This window comes from Heptranchias perlo, chromosome 41 (genome assembly GCF_035084215.1).
Source record: "Heptranchias perlo isolate sHepPer1 chromosome 41, sHepPer1.hap1, whole genome shotgun sequence".
Taxonomy (NCBI): domain Eukaryota; kingdom Metazoa; phylum Chordata; class Chondrichthyes; order Hexanchiformes; family Hexanchidae; genus Heptranchias; species Heptranchias perlo.
In genome coordinates, this window is record NC_090365.1 from 14,742,388 (window position 1) to 14,764,682 (window position 22,295).

Below are 22,295 nucleotides of genomic sequence, written 5' to 3' on the forward strand. Positions count from 1 at the left end.
ACCCTGTCCCATTTAACACACACTATAAGCCCTCGATCACTCTCCTGATCACACCCTGTCCCATTTAACACACACTATAACCCCTCGATCTCTCTCCCGATCACACTCTGTCCCATTTAACACACACGATAACCCCTCGATCTATCTCCTGATCATACTGTCCCATTTAACACACACTACATTCCCTCGATCTCTCTCCCGATCACACCCTGTCCCATTTAACACACACTACAATCCCTCGATCTCTCTCCCGATCACACTCTGTCCCATTTAACACACACGATAACCCCTCGATCTCTCTCCTGATCACACACTGTCCCATTTAACACACACTATAACCCCTCGATGTCTCTCCCGATCACACCCTGTCCCATTTAACACACACTATAACCCCTCGATCTCTCTCCTGATCACACACTGTCCCATTTAACACACACTATAACCCCTCGATGTCTCTCCCGATCACACTCTGTCCTATTTGACACACACGATAACCCCTCGATCACTCTCCCGATCACACTCTGTTCCATTTAACACACACTATAACCCCTCGATGTCTCTCCCGATCACACCCTGTCCCATTTAACACACACTATAACCCTTCGATCTCTCTCTCGATCACACACTGTCCTATTTGACACACACGATAACCCCTCGATAACTCTCTCGATCACACTCTGTTCCATTTAACACACACTATAACCCCTCGATGTCTCTCCCGATCACACCCTGTCCCATTTAACACACACTATAACCTCTAGATCTCTCTCCCGATCACACTCTGTCCCATTTAACACACACTATAACCCCTCGATCTCTCTCCCGATCACTCACTGTCCCATTTAACACACACTATAACCCCTCGATCACTCTCCCGATCACACCCTGTCCCATTTAACACACACTATAACCCCTCGATCTCTCTCCTGATCACACCCTGTCCCATTTAACACACACTATAACCCCTCGATCACTCTCCCGATCACACCCTGTCCCATTTAACACACACTATAACCCCTCGATCACTCTCCCGATCACATCCTGTCCCATTTAACACACACTATAACCCCTCGATCTCTCTCCTGATCACACACTGTTCCATTTAACACACACTATAACCCCTCGATCTCTCTCCTGATCACACACTGTCCCATTTAACACACACTATAACCCCTCGATCTCTCTCCTGATCACACCCTGTCCCATTTAACACAGACTATAACCCCTCGATCTCTCTCCTGATCCCACACTGTCCCATTTAACACACACTATAACCCCTCGATCTCTCTCCTGATCACACCCTGTCCCATTTAACACACACTATAAGCCCTCGATCACTCTCCTGATCACACCCTGTCCCATTTAACACACACTATAACCCCTCGATCACTCTCCCGATCACACCCTGTCCCATTTAACACACACTATAACCCATCGATCACTCTCCCGATCACACCCTGTTCCATTTAACACACACTATAAGCCCTCGATCACTCTCCTGATCACACCCTGTCCCATTTAACACACACTATAACCCCTCGATCTCTCTCCCGATCACACTCTGTCCCATTTAACACACACTATAACCCCTCGATCTCTCTCCTGATCACACCCTGTCCCATTTAACACACACTATAACCCCTCGATCACTCTCCTGATCACACCCTGTCCCATTTAACACACACTATAACCCCTCGATCTCTCTCCCGATCACACCCTGTCCCATTTAACACACACTATAACCCCTCGATCACTCTCCCGATCACACCCTGTCCCATTTAACACACACTATAACCCCTCGATCACTCTCCCGATCACACCCTGTCCCATTTAACACACACTATAACCCCTCGATCACTCTCCCGATCACACACTGTCCCATTTAACACACACTATAACCCCTCGATCTCTCTCCCGATCACACACTGTTCCATTTCACACACACGATAACTCCTCGATCTCTCTCCCGATCACACTCTGTCCCATTTAACACACACTATAACCCCTCGATCACTCTCTCGATCACACTCTGTTCCATTTAACACACACTATAACCCCTCGATCTCTCTCCCGATCACTCACTGTCCCATTTAACACACACGATAACCCCTCGATCACTCTCCCGATCACACACTGTCCCATTTAACACACACTATAACCCCTCGATCTCTCTCCTGATCACACCCTGTCCCATTTAACACACACTATAACCCCTCGATCACTCTCCCGATCACACCCTGTCCCATTTAACACACACTATAACCCCTCGATCACTCTCCCGATCACACACTGTCCCATTTAACACAAACTATAACCCCTCGATCTCTCTCCCGATCACACCCTGTCCCATTTAACACACACTATAACCCCTCGATCACTCTCCCGATCACACACTGTCCTATTTAACACACACGATAACCCCTCGATCTCTCTCCCGATCACACTCTGTCCCATTTAACACACACTATAACCCCTCGATCACTCTCCCGATCACACCCTGTCCCATTTAACACACACGATAACCCCTCGATCTCTCTCCCGATCACACTCTGTCCCATTTAACACACACTATAACCCCTCGATCTCTCTCCCGATCACACACTGTTCCATTTAACACACACGATAACCCCTCGATCTCTCTCCCGATCACACCCTGTCCCATTTAACACACACGATAACCCCTCGATCTCTCTCCCGATCACACACTGTTCCATTTAACACATACGATAACCCCTCGATCTCTCTCCCGATCACACCCTGTCCCATTTAACACACACTATAACCCCTCGATCTCTCTCCTGATCACACCCTGTCCCATTTAACACACACTATAACCCCTCGATCTCTCTCCCGATCACACTCTGTCCCATTTAACACACACGATAACCCCTCGATCTCTCTCCTGATCATACTGTCCCATTTAACACACACTATAACCCCTCGATCACTCTCCTGATCACACCCTGTCCCATTTAACACACACTATAACCCCTCGATCACTCTCCCGATCACACCCTGTCCCATTTAACACACACGATAACCCCTCGATCTCTCTCCCGATCACACACTGTTCCATTTAACACACACGATAACCCCTCGATCTCTCTCCCGATCACACCCTGTCCCATTTAACACACACTATAACCCCTCGATCTCTCTCCTGATCACACCCTGTCCCATTTAACACACACTATAACCCCTCGATCTCTCTCCCGATCACACTCTGTCCCATTTAACACACACGATAACCCCTCGATCTCTCTCCTGATCATACTGTCCCATTTAACACACACTATAACCCCTCGATCACTCTCCTGATCACACCCTGTCCCATTTAACACACACTATAACCCCTCGATCACTCTCCCGATCACACCCTGTCCCATTTAACACACACTATAAGCCCTCGATCACTCTCCTGATCACACCCTGTCCCATTTAACACACACTATAACCCCTCGATCTCTCTCCTGATCACACTCTGTCCCATTTAACACACACGATAACCCCTCGATCTATCTCCTGATCATACTGTCCCATTTAACACACACTACATTCCCTCGATCTCTCTCCCGATCACACCCTGTCCCATTTAACACACACTACAATCCCTCGATCTCTCTCCCGATCACACTCTGTCCAATTTAACACACACGATAACCCCTCGATCTCTCTCCTGATCACACACTGTCCCATTTAACACACACTATAACCCCTCGATGTCTCTCCCGATCACACCCTGTCCCATTTAACACACACTATAACCCCTCGATCTCTCTCCTGATCACACACTGTCCCATTTAACACACACTATAACCCCTCGATGTCTCTCCCGATCACACTCTGTCCTATTTGACACACACGATAACCCCTCGATCACTCTCCCGATCACACTCTGTTCCATTTAACACACACTATAACCCCTCGATGTCTCTCCCGATCACACCCTGTCCCATTTAACACACACTATAACCCCTCGATCACTCTCCCGATCACACTCTGTTCCATTTAACACACACTATAACCCCTCGATGTCTCTCCCGATCACACCCTGTCCCATTTAACACACACTATAACCCCTCGATCACTCTCCCGATCACACTCTGTTCCATTTAACACACACTATAACCCCTCGATGTCTCTCCCGATCACACCCTGTCCCATTTAACACACACTATAACCCCTCGATCACTCTCCCGATCACACTCTGTTCCATTTAACACACACTATAACCCCTCGATGTCTCTCCCGATCACACCCTGTCCCATTTAACACACACTATAACCCCTCGATCACTCTCCCGATCACACCCTGTCCCATTTAACACACACTATAACCCCTCGATCACTCTCCCGATCACACCCTGTCCCATTTAACACACACTATAACCCTTCGATCTCTCTCTCGATCACACACTGTCCTATTTGACACACACGATAACCCCTCGATAACTCTCTCGATCACACTCTGTTCCATTTAACACACACTATAACCCCTCGATGTCTCTCCCGATCACACCCTGTCCCATTTAACACACACTATAACCTCTAGATCTCTCTCCCGATCACACTCTGTCCCATTTAACACACACTATAACCCCTCGATCTCTCTCCCGATCACACTCTGTCCCATTTAACACACACGATAACCCCTCGATCTCTCCCCAATCACACACTGTCCTATTTAACACACACGATAACCCCTCGATCTCTCTCCCGATCACACTCTGTCCCATTTAACACACACTATAACCCCTCGATCTCTCTCCCGATCACCCTCTGTCCCATTTAACACACACTATAACCCCTCGATCTCTCTCCTGAACATACTGTCCCATTTAACACACACTATAACCCCTCGATCTCTCTCCTGATCACACCCTGTCCCATTTAACACACACTATAACCCCTCGATCTCTCTCCTGATCACACTCTGTCTTATTTAACATACACGATAACCCCTCGATCTCTCTCCCGATCACTCACTGTCCCATTTAACACACACGATAACCCCTCGATCTCTCTCCCGATCACACTCTGTCCCATTCAACACACACTATAACCCCTCGATCTCTCTCCTGATCATACTGTCCCATTTAACACACACTATAACCCCTCGATCTCTCTCCTGATCACACCCTGTCCCATTTAACACACACTATAACCCCTCGATCACTCTCCTGATCACACACTGTCCCATTTAACACACACTATAACCCCTCGATCTCTCTCCCGATCACACACTGTCCCATTTAACACACACTATAACCCCTCGATCACTCTCCCGATCACACCCTGTCCCATTTAACACACACTATAACCCCTCGATCACTCTCCCGATCACACCCTGTCCCATTTAACACACACTATAACCCCTCGATCACTCTCTCGATCACACTCTGTTCCATTTAACACACACTATAACCCCTCGATCTCTCTCCCGATCACTCACTGTCCCATTTAACACACACGATAACCCCTCGATCTCTCTCCTGATCACACCCTGTCCCATTTAACACAGACTATAACCCCTCGATCTCTCTCCCGATCACACCCTGTCCCATTTAACACACACTATAACCCCTCGATCTCTCTCCCGATCACACCCTGTCCCATTTAACACACACTATAACCCCTCGATCTCTCTCCCGATCACACCCTGTCCCATTTAACACACACTATAACCCCTCGATCTCTCTCCCGATCACACACTGTTCCATTTAACACACACTATAACCCCTCGATCACTCTTCCCGATCACACTCTGTCCCATTTAACACACACTATAAGCCCTCGATCTCTCTCCCGATCACACAGTGTCCCATTTAACACACACTATAACCCCTCGATCTCTCTCCCGATCACACCCTGTCCCAATTAACACACACTATAACCCCTCGATCTCTCTCCTGATCTCACACTGTCCCATTTAACACACACTATAACCCCTCGATCACTCTCCCGATCACACCCTGTCCCATTTAACACACACTATAACCCCTCGATCTCTCTCCTGATCACACACTGTCCCATTTAACACACACTATAACCCCCCGATCTCTCTCCTGATCACACCCTGTCCCATTTAACACACACTATAACCCCTCGATCTCTCTCCTGATCACACTCTGTCCTATTTAACATACACGATAACCCCTCGATCTCTCACCCGATCACTCACTGTCCCATTTAACACACACGATAACCCCTCGATCTCTCTCCCGATCACACTCTGTCCCATTTAACACACACAAAAACCCCTCGATCTCTCTCCTGATCATACTGTCCCATTTAACACACACTATAACCCCTCGATCTCTCTCTTGATCACACCCTGTCCCATTTAACACACACTATAACCCCTCGATCACTCTCCTGATCACACCCTGTCCCATTTAACACACACTATAACCCCTCGATCTCTCTCCCGATCACACACTGTCCCATTTAACACACACTATAACCCCTCGATCACTCTCCCGATCACACCCTGTCCCATTTAACACACACTATAACCCCTCGATCACTCTCCCGATCACACCCTGTCCCATTTAACACACACTATAACCCCTCGATCACTCTCTCGATCACACTCTGTTCCATTTAACACACACTATAACCCCTCGATCTCTCTCCCGATCACTCACTGTCCCATTTAACACACACGATAACCCCTCGATCTCTCTCCTGATCACACCCTGTCCCATTTAACACACACTATAACCCCTCGATCACTCTCCCGATCACACCCTGTCCCATTTAACACACACTATAACCCCTCGATCACTCTCCCGATCACACCCTGTCCCATTTAACACACACTATAACCCCTCGATCTCTCTCCCGATCACACCCTGTCCCATTTAACACACACTATAACCCCTCGATCTCTCTCCCGATCACACCCTGTCCCATTTAACACACACTATAACCCCTCGATCTCTCTCCCGATCACACACTGTCCCATTTAACACACACTATAACCCCTCGATCACTCTCCCGATCACACCCTGTCCCATTTAACACACACTATAACCCCTCGATCTCTCTCCCGATCACACCCTGTCCCATTTAACACACACTATAACCCCTCGATCACTCTTCCTGATCATACCCTGTCCCATTTAACACACACTATAACCCCTCGATCACTCTCCCGATCACACTGTCCCATTTAACACACACTATAACCCCTCGATCTCTCTCCCGATCACACCCTGTCCCATTTAACACACACTATAACCCCTCGATCACTCTCCCGATCACACCCTGTCCCATTTAACACACACTATAACCCCTCGATCTCTCTCCCGATCACACCCTGTCCCATTTAACACACACTATAACCCCTCGATCTCTCTCCCGATCACACCCTGTCCCATTTAACACACACTATAACCCCTCGATCTCTCTCCCGATCACACCCTGTCCCATTTAACACACACTATAACCCCTCGATCTCTCTCCCGATCACACCCTGTCCCATTTAACACACACTATAACCCCTCGATCTCTCTCCCGATCACACCCTGTCCCATTTAACACACACTATAACCCCTCGATCTCTCTCCCGATCACACCCTGTCCCATTTAACACACACTATAACCCCTCGATCACTCTCCCGATCACACACTGTCCCATTTAACACACACTATAACCCCTCGATCTCTCTCCCGATCACACCCTGTCCCATTTAACACACACTATAACCCCTCGATCACTCTCCCGATCACACCCTGTCCCATTTAACACACACTATAACCCCTCGATCACTCTCCCGATCACACTGTCCCATTTAACACACACCATAACCCCTCGATCACTCTCCCGATCACACCCTGTCCCATTTAACACACACTATAACCCCTCGATCACTCTCCCGATCACACACTGTCCCATTTAACACACACTATAACCCCTCGATCACTCTCCCGATCACACCCTGTCCCATTTAACACACACTATAACCCCTCGATCTCTCTCCTGATCACACCCTGTCCCATTTAACACACACTATAACCCCTCGATCACTCTCCCGATCACACACTGTCCCATTTAACACACACTATAACCCCTCGATCACTCTCCCAATCACTCCCTGTCCCATTTAACACACACTCTAACCCCTCGATCACTCCCCCAATCACTCCCTGTCCCATTTAACACACACTATAACCCTTCGATCTCTCTCCCGATCACACCCTGTCCCATTTAACACACACTATAACCCCTCGATCTCTCTCCTGATCACACACTGTCCCATTTAACACACACTATAACCCCTCGATCACTCTCCCGATCACACACTGTCCCATTTAACACACACTATAACCCCTCGATCACTCTCCCGATCACACACTGTCCCATTTAACACACACTATAACCCCTCGATCTCTCTCCCGATCACACACTGTCCCATTTAACACACACTATAACCCCTCGATCACTCTCCTGATCACACCCTGTCCCATTTAACACACACTATAACCCCTCGATCACTCTCCCGATCACACCCTGTCCCATTTAACACACACTATAACCCCTCGATCACTCTCCTGATCACACCCTGTCCCATTTAACACACACTATAACCCCTCGATCACTCTCCTGATCACACCCTGTCCCATTTAACACACACTATAACCCCTCGATCACTCTCCCGATCACACACTGTCCCATTTAACACACACTATAACCCCTCGATCACTCTCCCGATCACACACTGTCCCATTTAACACACACTATAACCCCTCGATCACTCTCCCGATCACACACTGTCCCATTTAACACACACTATAACCCCTCGATCACTCTCCCGATCACACACTGTCCCATTTAACACACACTATAACCCCTCGATCACTCTCACGATCACACCCTGTCCCATTTAACACACACTATAACCCCTCGATCACTCTCCTGATCACACCCTGTCCCATTTAACACACACTATAACCCCTCGATCTCTCTCCCGATCACACCCTGTCCCAATTAACACACACTATAACCCCTCGATCTCTCTCCCGATCACACCCTGTCCCATTTAACACACACTATAACCCCTCGATCACTCTCCCGATCACATCCTGTCCCATTTAACACACACTATAACCCCTCGATCTCTCTCCCGATCACACTCTGTCCCATTTAACACACACTATAACCCCTCGATCTCTCTCCTGATCATACTGTCCCATTTAACACACACTATAACCCCTCGATCTCTCTCCTGATCACACCCTGTCCCATTTAACACACACTATAACCCCTCGATCTCTCTCCCGATCACACCCTGTCCCATTTAACACACACTATAACCCCTCGATCACTCTCTCGATCACACTCTGTTCCATTTAACACACACTATAACCCCTCGATCTCTCTCCCGATCACTCACTGTCCCATTTAACACACACGATAACCCCTCGATCTCTCTCCTGATCACACCCTGTCCCATTTAACACACACTATAACCCCTCGATCACTCTCCCGATCACACTCTGTCCCATTTAACACACACTATAACCCCTCGATCTCTCTCCCGATCACACCCTGTCCCATTTAACACACACTATAACCCCTCGATCTCTCTCCCGATCACACACTGTCCCATTTAACACACACTATAACCCCTCGATCTCTCTCCCGATCACACCCTGTCCCATTTAACACACACTATAACCCCTCGATCTCTCTCCCGATCACACCCTGTCCCATTTAACACACACTATAACCCCTCGATCTCTCTCCCGATCACACACTGTCCCATTTAACACACACTATAACCCCTCGATCACTCTCCCGATCACACCCTGTCCCATTTAACACACACTATAACCCCTCGATCTCTCTCCCGATCACACACTGTTCCATTTAACACACACTATAACCCCTCGATCACTCTCCTGATCACACACTGTTCCATTTAACACACACTATAACCCCTCGATCTCTCTCCTGATCACACCCTGTCCCATTTAACACACACTATAACCCCTCGATCTCTCTCCTGATCACACACTGTCCCATTTAACACACACAAAAACGCATCGACCTCTCTCTCGATCACACCCTGTCCCATTTAACACACACTATAACCCCTCGATCTCTCTCCCGATCACACCCTGTCCCATTTAACACACACTATAACCCCTCGATCTCTCTCCCGATCACACCCTGTCCCATTTAACACACACTATAACCCCTCGATCTCTCTCCTGATCACACTCTGTCCCATTTAACACACACTATAACCCCTCGATCTCTCTCCCGATCACACCCTGTCCCATTTAACACACACTATAACCCCTCGATCTCTCTCCTGATCACACTCTGTCCCATTTAACACACACTATAACCCCTCGATCTCTCTCCCGATCACACCCTGTCCCATTTAACACACACTATAACCCCTCGATCTCTCTCCCGATCACACACTGTCCCATTTAACACACACTATAACCCCTCGATCTCTCTCCCGATCACACCCTGTCCCATTTAACACACACTATAACTCCTCGATCACTCTCCCGATCACACTCTGTCCCATTTAACACACACTATAACCCCTCGATCTCTCTCCTGATCACACTCTGTCCTATTTAACACACACGATAACCCCTCGATCTCTCTCCCGATCACTCACTGTCCCATTTAACACACACTATAACCCCTCGATCTCTCTCCCGATCACACTCTGTCCCATTTAACACACACTATAACCCCTCGATCTCTCTCCTGATCATACTGTCCCATTTAACACACACTATAACCCCTCGATCACTCTCCCGATCACACCCTGTCCCATTTAACACACACTATAACCCCTCGATCACTCTCCCGATCACACACCGTCCCATTTAACACACACTATAATCCCTCGATCACTCTCCCGATCACACCCTGTCCCATTTAACACACACTATAACCCCTCAATCACTCTCCCGATCACACTCTGTTCCATTTAACACACACTATAACCCCTCGATCTCTCTCCCGATCACACCCTGTCCCATTTAACACACACTATAACCCCTCGATCTCTCTTCCGATCACACTCTGTCCCATTTAACACACACTATAACCCCTCGATCACTCTCCCGATCACACTCTGTCCCATTTAACACACACTATAACCCCTCGATCTCTCTCCCGATCACACTCTGTCCCATTTAACACACACTATAACCCCTCGATCTCTCTCCCGATCACACTCTGTCCCATTTAACACACACTATAACCCCTCGATCACTCTCCCGATCACACCCTGTCCCATTTAACACACACTATAACCCCTCGATCTCTCTCCTGATCACACCCTGTCCCATTTAACACACACTATAACCCCTCGATCACTCTCCCGATCACACTCTGTCCCATTTAACACACACTATAACCCCTCGATCTCTCTCCTGATCATACTGTCCCATTTAACACACACTATAAGCCCTCGATCTCTCTCCCGATCACACAGTGTCCCATTTAACACACACTATAACCCCTCGATCTCTCTCCCGATCACACCCTGTCCCAATTAACACACACTATAACCCCTCGATCTCTCTCCTGATCTCACACTGTCCCATTTAACACACACTATAACCCCTCGATCACTCTCCCGATCACACCCTGTCCCATTTAACACACACTATAACCCCTCGATCTCTCTCCTGATCACACACTGTCCCATTTAACACACACTATAACCCCCCGATCTCTCTCCTGATCACACCCTGTCCCATTTAACACACACTATAACCCCTCGATCTCTCTCCTGATCACACTCTGTCCTATTTAACATACACGATAACCCCTCGATCTCTCACCCGATCACTCACTGTCCCATTTAACACACACGATAACCCCTCGATCTCTCTCCCGATCACACTCTGTCCCATTTAACACACACAAAAACCCCTCGATCTCTCTCCTGATCATACTGTCCCATTTAACACACACTATAACCCCTCGATCTCTCTCTTGATCACACCCTGTCCCATTTAACACACACTATAACCCCTCGATCACTCTCCTGATCACACACTGTCCCATTTAACACACACTATAACCCCTCGATCACTCTCCCGATCACACCCTGTCCCATTTAACACACACTATAACCCCTCGATCACTCTCCCGATCACACCCTGTCCCATTTAACACACACTATAACCCCTCGATCACTCTCTCGATCACACTCTGTTCCATTTAACACACACTATAACCCCTCGATCTCTCTCCCGATCACTCACTGTCCCATTTAACACACACGATAACCCCTCGATCTCTCTCCTGATCACACCCTGTCCCATTTAACACACACTATAACCCCTCGATCACTCTCCCGATCACACCCTGTCCCATTTAACACACACTATAACCCCTCGATCACTCTCCCGATCACACCCTGTCCCATTTAACACACACTATAACCCCTCGATCTCTCTCCCGATCACACCCTGTCCCATTTAACACACACTATAACCCCTCGATCTCTCTCCCGATCACACCCTGTCCCATTTAACACACACTATAACCCCTCGATCTCTCTCCCGATCACACACTGTCCCATTTAACACACACTATAACCCCTCGATCACTCTCCCGATCACACCCTGTCCCATTTAACACACACTATAACCCCTCGATCTCTCTCCCGATCACACCCTGTCCCATTTAACACACACTATAACCCCTCGATCACTCTTCCTGATCATACCCTGTCCCATTTAACACACACTATAACCCCTCGATCACTCTCCCGATCACACTGTCCCATTTAACACACACTATAACCCCTCGATCTCTCTCCCGATCACACCCTGTCCCATTTAACACACACTATAACCCCTCGATCACTCTCCCGATCACACCCTGTCCCATTTAACACACACTATAACCCCTCGATCTCTCTCCCGATCACACCCTGTCCCATTTAACACACACTATAACCCCTCGATCTCTCTCCCGATCACACCCTGTCCCATTTAACACACACTATAACCCCTCGATCTCTCTCCCGATCACACCCTGTCCCATTTAACACACACTATAACCCCTCGATCTCTCTCCCGATCACACCCTGTCCCATTTAACACACACTATAACCCCTCGATCTCTCTCCCGATCACACCCTGTCCCATTTAACACACACTATAACCCCTCGATCTCTCTCCCGATCACACCCTGTCCCATTTAACACACACTATAACCCCTCGATCACTCTCCCGATCACACACTGTCCCATTTAACACACACTATAACCCCTCGATCTCTCTCCCGATCACACCCTGTCCCATTTAACACACACTATAACCCCTCGATCACTCTCCCGATCACACCCTGTCCCATTTAACACACACTATAACCCCTCGATCACTCTCCCGATCACACTGTCCCATTTAACACACACTATAACCCCTCGATCACTCTCCCGATCACACCCTGTCCCATTTAACACACACTATAACCCCTCGATCACTCTCCCGATCACACACTGTCCCATTTAACACACACTATAACCCCTCGATCACTCTCCCGATCACACCCTGTCCCATTTAACACACACTATAACCCCTCGATCTCTCTCCTGATCACACCCTGTCCCATTTAACACACACTATAACCCCTCGATCACTCTCCCGATCACACACTGTCCCATTTAACACACACTATAACCCCTCGATCACTCTCCCAATCACTCCCTGTCCCATTTAACACACACTCTAACCCCTCGATCACTCCCCCAATCACTCCCTGTCCCATTTAACACACACTATAACCCTTCGATCTCTCTCCCGATCACACCCTGTCCCATTTAACACACACTATAACCCCTCGATCTCTCTCCTGATCACACACTGTCCCATTTAACACACACTATAACCCCTCGATCACTCTCCCGATCACACACTGTCCCATTTAACACACACTATAACCCCTCGATCACTCTCCCGATCACACACTGTCCCATTTAACACACACTATAACCCCTCGATCTCTCTCCCGATCACACACTGTCCCATTTAACACACACTATAACCCCTCGATCACTCTCCTGATCACACCCTGTCCCATTTAACACACACTATAACCCCTCGATCACTCTCCCGATCACACCCTGTCCCATTTAACACACACTATAACCCCTCGATCACTCTCCTGATCACACCCTGTCCCATTTAACACACACTATAACCCCTCGATCACTCTCCTGATCACACCCTGTCCCATTTAACACACACTATAACCCCTCGATCACTCTCCCGATCACACACTGTCCCATTTAACACACACTATAACCCCTCGATCACTCTCCCGATCACACACTGTCCCATTTAACACACACTATAACCCCTCGATCACTCTCCCGATCACACACTGTCCCATTTAACACACACTATAACCCCTCGATCACTCTCCCGATCACACACTGTCCCATTTAACACACACTATAACCCCTCGATCACTCTCACGATCACACCCTGTCCCATTTAACACACACTATAACCCCTCGATCACTCTCCTGATCACACCCTGTCCCATTTAACACACACTATAACCCCTCGATCTCTCTCCCGATCACACCCTGTCCCATTTAACACACACTATAACCCCTCGATCTCTCTCCCGATCACACCCTGTCCCATTTAACACACACTATAACCCCTCGATCACTCTCCCGATCACATCCTGTCCCATTTAACACACACTATAACCCCTCGATCTCTCTCCCGATCACACTCTGTCCCATTTAACACACACTATAACCCCTCGATCTCTCTCCTGATCATACTGTCCCATTTAACACACACTATAACCCCTCGATCTCTCTCCTGATCACACCCTGTCCCATTTAACACACACTATAACCCCTCGATCTCTCTCCCGATCACACCCTGTCCCATTTAACACACACTATAACCCCTCGATCACTCTCTCGATCACACTCTGTTCCATTTAACACACACTATAACCCCTCGATCTCTCTCCCGATCACTCACTGTCCCATTTAACACACACGATAACCCCTCGATCTCTCTCCTGATCACACCCTGTCCCATTTAACACACACTATAACCCCTCGATCACTCTCCCGATCACACTCTGTCCCATTTAACACACACTATAACCCCTCGATCTCTCTCCCGATCACACCCTGTCCCATTTAACACACACTATAACCCCTCGATCTCTCTCCCGATCACACACTGTCCCATTTAACACACACTATAACCCCTCGATCTCTCTCCCGATCACACCCTGTCCCATTTAACACACACTATAACCCCTCGATCTCTCTCCCGATCACACCCTGTCCCATTTAACACACACTATAACCCCTCGATCTCTCTCCCGATCACACACTGTCCCATTTAACACACACTATAACCCCTCGATCACTCTCCCGATCACACCCTGTCCCATTTAACACACACTATAACCCCTCGATCTCTCTCCCGATCACACACTGTTCCATTTAACACACACTATAACCCCTCGATCACTCTCCTGATCACACACTGTTCCATTTAACACACACTATAACCCCTCGATCTCTCTCCTGATCACACCCTGTCCCATTTAACACACACTATAACCCCTCGATCTCTCTCCTGATCACACACTGTCCCATTTAACACACACAAAAACGCATCGACCTCTCTCTCGATCACACCCTGTCCCATTTAACACACACTATAACCCCTCGATCTCTCTCCCGATCACACCCTGTCCCATTTAACACACACTATAACCCCTCGATCTCTCTCCCGATCACACCCTGTCCCATTTAACACACACTATAACCCCTCGATCTCTCTCCTGATCACACTCTGTCCCATTTAACACACACTATAACCCCTCGATCTCTCTCCCGATCACACCCTGTCCCATTTAACACACACTATAACCCCTCGATCTCTCTCCTGATCACACTCTGTCCCATTTAACACACACTATAACCCCTCGATCTCTCTCCCGATCACACCCTGTCCCATTTAACACACACTATAACCCCTCGATCTCTCTCCCGATCACACACTGTCCCATTTAACACACACTATAACCCCTCGATCTCTCTCCCGATCACACCCTGTCCCATTTAACACACACTATAACTCCTCGATCACTCTCCCGATCACACTCTGTCCCATTTAACACACACTATAACCCCTCGATCTCTCTCCTGATCACACTCTGTCCTATTTAACACACACGATAACCCCTCGATCTCTCTCCCGATCACTCACTGTCCCATTTAACACACACTATAACCCCTCGATCTCTCTCCCGATCACACACTGTCCTATTTAACACACACGATAACCCCTCGATCTCTCTCCCGATCACACTCTGTCCCATTTAACACACACTATAACCCCTCGATCTCTCTCCTGATCATACTGTCCCATTTAACACACACTATAACCCCTCGATCACTCTCCCGATCACACCCTGTCCCATTTAACACACACTATAACCCCTCGATCACTCTCCCGATCACACACCGTCCCATTTAACACACACTATAATCCCTCGATCACTCTCCCGATCACACCCTGTCCCATTTAACACACACTATAACCCCTCAATCACTCTCCCGATCACACTCTGTTCCATTTAACACACACTATAACCCCTCGATCTCTCTCCCGATCACACCCTGTCCCATTTAACACACACTATAACCCCTCGATCTCTCTTCCGATCACACTCTGTCCCATTTAACACACACTATAACCCCTCGATCACTCTCCCGATCACACTCTGTCCCATTTAACACACACTATAACCCCTCGATCTCTCTCCCGATCACACTCTGTCCCATTTAACACACACTATAACCCCTCGATCTCTCTCCCGATCACACTCTGTCCCATTTAACACACACTATAACCCCTCGATCACTCTCCCGATCACACCCTGTCCCATTTAACACACACTATAACCCCTCGATCTCTCTCCTGATCACACCCTGTCCCATTTAACACACACTATAACCCCTCGATCACTCTCCCGATCACACTCTGTCCCATTTAACACACACTATAACCCCTCGATCTCTCTCCTGATCATACTGTCCCATTTAACACACACTATAACCCCTCGATCTCTCTCCTGATCACACTCTGTCCCATTTAACACACACTATAACCCCTCGATCACTCTCCTGATCACACCCTGTCCCATTTAACACACACTATAACCCCTCGATCTCTCTCCCGATCACACACTGTCCCATTTAACACACACTATAACCCCTCGATCACTCTCCCGATCACACCCTGTCCCATTTAACACACACTATAACCCCTCGATCACTCTCCCGATCACACCCTGTCCCATTTAACACACACTATAACCCCTCGATCACTCTCCCGATCACACAATGTCCCATTTAACACACACTATAACCCCTCGATCTCTCTCCCAATCACACCCTGTCCCATTTAACACACACGATAACCCCTCGATCTCTCTCCCGATCACACTCTGTCCCATTTAACACACACTATATCCCCTCGATCACTCTCCTGATCACTCACTGTCCCATTTAACACACACTATAACCCCTCGATCTCTCTCCTGATCACACCCTGTCCCATTTAACACACACTACAACCCCTCGATCTCTCTCTCGATCACACTCTGTTCCACTTAACACACACTATAACCCCTCGATCTCTCTCCTGATCACACACTGTCCCATTTAACACACACTATATCCCTTCGATCTCTCTCTCGATCACACCCTGTCCCATTTAACACACACTATAACCCCTCGATCACTCTCCTGATCACACCCTGTCCCATTTAACACACACTATAACCCCTTGATCTCTCTCCCGATCACACCCTGTCCCATTTAACACACACTATAACCCCTCGATCACTCTCCCGATCACACCCTGTCCCATTTAACACACACTATATCCCCTCGATCACTCTCCCGATCACACCCTGTCCCATTTAACACACACTATAACCCCTCGATCTCTCTCCTGATCACACTCTGTCCCATTTAACACACACTATAACCCCTCGATCACTCTCCCGATCACACACTGTCCCATTTAACACACACTATAACCCCTCGATCACTCTCCCGATCACACACTGTCCCATTTAACACACACTATAACCCCTCGATCTCTCTCCTGATCACACTCTGTCCCATTTAACACACACTATAACTCCTCGATCTCTCTCCCGATCACACACTGTTCCATTTAACACACACTATAACCCCTCGATCTCTCTCCTGATCACACTCTGTCCCATTTAACACACACTATATCCCTTCGATCTCTCTCTCGATCACACTCTGTTCCACTTAACACACACTATAACCCCTCGATCTCTCTCCTGATCACACACTGTCCCATTTAACACACACTATAACCCCTCGATCTCTCTCCTGATCACACACTGTCCCATTTAACACACACTATATCCCTTCGATCTCTCTCTCGATCACACCCTGTCCCATTTAACACACACTATAACCCCTCGATCACTCTCCCGATCACACCCTGTCCCATTTAACACACACTATAACCCCTCGATCTCTCTCCCGATCACACCCTGTCCCATTTAACACACACTATATCCCCTCGATCACTCTCCCGATCACACCCTGTCCCATTTAACACACACTATAACCCCTCGATCTCTCTCCTGATCACACCCTGTCCCATTTAACACACACTATAACCCCTCGATCTCTCTCTCGATCACACACCGTGTCCCATTTAACACACACTATAACTCCTCGATCACTCTCCCGATCACAGACTGTCCCATTTAACACACACTATAACCCCCCGATCTCTCTCTTGATCACACCCTGTCCCATTTAACACACACTATAACCCCTCGATCTCTCTCCTGATCACACCCTGTCCCATTTAACACCTCTATATCCCCTCGATCACTCTCCTGATCACACCCTGTCCCATTTCACACACACTATAACCGCTCGATCTCTTTCCTGCTTACACGCTGTCTCACTGTCTTGCTCTATATTGATTCTAACAGTGAGTGTGATGTGAATTTTCGATGTTTCTATTCCTGTTTCAGCTGAGTAATTCACTGTCCTCCTGAACCAGCTTTAAATGATATTGCTGATTGCTGACATCGAATGACAACAGACTGGTGCATCGTGGGACACCCCTGATGAGATCCTGTTTGGCTCTGGGGCTGGTTTCCTGAGTGGGCCATTTGGCCCCTCATGCCTGCTCCACCATTCAGTTAGATCATGGCTGATCTGTACCTCAATTCCATTTACTGGCCTTCGCTCGATATCCCTTGATACACAACAAAAATCGATCAATCTCGGTCTTCACCATTCCAATTGACCCCCAGCATTTTTAGGGGAGAAAATTCCAGATTTCCACTCCCCTTTGTGTGAAGAAGTGATTTCACCCCTGAACGGCCTAGCTCTAATTTTACTTATTGTGCCCCCCCCCTTGTTCTGGACGCCCCCCCACCAGAGGAAATAGTTTCTCCATCTCTATCGGATCCCTTTATCATCTTAAACACCTCAATTGGATCAACCTTCTGAACTCGAGGGAATACAAGCCTCGTCTATGCAAACTAGCCTCATAATTTAACCCTTTTAGCCCTGGTATCATTCTGGTGAATCTGCAGTGCACCCCCTGCAAGGCCAATGTATCCTTCCTGAGGGGCGATGCCCAGGACTGAAAAGACAGTCCCGCAGATTGGGTCTGACCAAGGCTCTGTACAGGTGAAGCATCATTTCCCCTCTCTGTGTATTCCAGCCCCCTTGAGTTGAAGGCCAACATTCCATTAGCACTACCTTTTCAGGATTCGTGTGCTTGGTAGCCAAATCTCTGCTCCTTCCTAGTTTCTGATCTCTCGCCATTCAGAAAATATTCTGATTTGTCTTTCTCGGATCTAAAGTCGATGACCTCACGCATGCCCACGTTGAATTCCATCTACCTTTGTCTCCCTTTTGTAACTTCCTGCTCCCAACTGCACTATTTGCTGTCCCTCCTAACGGCGTCAGTCAAATTGGCTGTTTTGTGGAGCTGCTGCTGATCTCTTGATCCCTTCCTCCTTCAGAGCTCGCCGCCCGCACTGTGCCCAGAGGGTCGAACTGACGACCTCACCTCCATCCTCAGCATCATCGATGATGCGGAAGAGTTTGTGCATGTGGCAGTCATGAATTACATTCCGGTTACAACATTCTCTTACCCGAAAAGGTAAGAGGCAATTCACACATGGATCATCCTGTTTGTGTATGTCTGTGCACACTGTGTCTCTCTCACTCTCTGTCTCTCTGTGTCTCTCTTTTTCTTTCTGTTTCTCTGTCTCTGTCTCTGTCTCTGTGCGTCTGTCTCTTTTTCTCTCTGTTTCTCTCTCTCTTTTTCTTACTTTCTCTGTCTCTGTGTCTCTCTCTTTTTCTTTCTGTTTCTCTGTCTCTGTGTCTCACTCTTTTCCTCTCTGTTTCTCTCTCTCTCTGTTTCTTACTTTCTCTCTGTCTCTTTTCCTCTCTGTTTTTCTCTCTCTCTCTCTCTGTTTCTTACTTTCTCTGTCTCTGTGTCTCTCTCTTTTTCTTTCTGTTTCTCTGTCTCTGTGTCTCACTCTTTTCCTCTCTGTTTCTCTCTCTCCCTGTTTCTTACTTTCTCTCTGTCTCTTTTTCTCTCTGTTTCTCTATCTCTCTGTTTCTCTCTGTCTCTCTGTCTCTGACTCTTTTACTCTCTGTTTCTCTCTCTGTGTACCTGTCTCCTTTTCTCTCTCTCTCTGTCTCTGTGCCTGTCTCCCCTCTCTCTCTCGCCCTGTGTTGATCACTTTGTGCAACAGAGAAGTTCCTGATATCTGTCCTTCTCTAGTTTGTACCTATGTGTGTCCCTCTGCTCTCGTAATTTAATTTAAAGCAATATTATGGATTTACTTTCTCCATTCCTTTAACTAACCTCTATAAGATCACCTCTCAGGAACCTCCTTTCAAAGTGGGAAAGCCCGAGTCTCTCCAGCCTTTCCTCATAACTCAGATCTTTGACATTGAGGATCAGTCCTGTGGCTCTTCTCCAGCCCTTCAGAGTCTCTCGTTTCTTGAAGACCAGGACTGGTCAAGGTACAGTCTGACCAGAGCTCCTTGTAGTTTGATCATCAATTGTAACCCAACGGACTGCCAACCAAGACTCGAACTGGAACATGGACAGTGCGTCTCAAAGCTTCATCTTTGGGGCCTTCATAACCGTGGACGAATACAAACCGTATCCCTCGTTGTCATAGTTAGATTCCCAGGTGGATTAACAGTCTGACAGGCCGTGACATGAATGCTACTTTCATGGCCGTAACCATCTTTATACCAGCCAGTAGAGGGGTTAGTCCGATTCGGGGGGAGAGTTTTATGGTTCTTTTGCCAATCACCTTAAATCTATGTCCTCTGGTCCTTGACCATTCCACCAATGGGAACAGTTTCTCTCTATCTACTCTGACTAGACCCTTCATGATTTTGAACACCTCGATCAAATCTCCTCGCAACCTTCTCTGTTCCAAGGAGAACAACCCCAGCTTCTCCAGTCTATCCACGTAACTAAAGTCCCTTATCCCTGGAATCATTCCAGTAAATCTCTTCTGCACCCTCTCTAAGGCCTTCACATCTTTCCTAAGTGCGGTGCCCAGAACTGGACACAATACTCCAGTTGTGGCCGAACCAGTGTTTTATAAAGATTCATCGGGACTTCCATGCTTTTGTACTCTATGCCTCTATTTATAAAACCCAGGATCCCGTATGCTTTTTTAACCGCTTTCTCAACCTGCCCTGTCACCTTCAACGATTTGTGCACATATACTCCTAGATCTCTCTGTTCCTGTACATCTTTTAGAATTGTGCCCTCTAGTTTATATTGCCTCTCCTCATTCTTCCTACTGAAATGTATCACTTTGCATTTTTCTGCTTTAATTTTCATCTGCCACGTGTCCGCCCATTCTACCAGCCTCTACTTGAAGTCTATCACTATCCTCCTCACTGTTCACTACCCTTCCAAACGGTGAGAGAAAAAGCAGAGTGTGTGAGTGTTTTTGATCATTGTGAGTTCTTTACTTCCTTGGTTACTGAATGATGGTATCTGTTTGTTAAGTGAATATACACACGTGGAGTTCATTTACCTGGATTGTGAGGCATTTGCTACTAAAATTAATACATGTGGCTAAAACGCTGTAGTCAGCAATTTCTATTGGACAACACTGCACTAAGTCAAGGCCTACTCTTATAATTGAATCATGTCCACTGACTGAACTATCTGGAGGTCTACGTACTTACC

The 22,295-nt window shown here is 47.7% G+C and overlaps 1 protein-coding gene across 2 annotated transcripts in view; it reads left to right on the forward strand.

Moving 5' to 3' along the window:
• Positions 1-22,295, forward strand: part of pld3 (phospholipase D family member 3) — an 86,261-nt gene that overhangs the window by 57,933 nt on the left and 6,033 nt on the right. For both annotated transcript variants that reach the window (XM_067975148.1, XM_067975149.1), the window contains one exon: positions 20,086-20,225. In XM_067975148.1, coding sequence (XP_067831249.1) covers positions 20,086-20,225 — 140 coding nt within the window. The remainder of the gene's footprint in view (positions 1-20,085; positions 20,226-22,295) is intronic.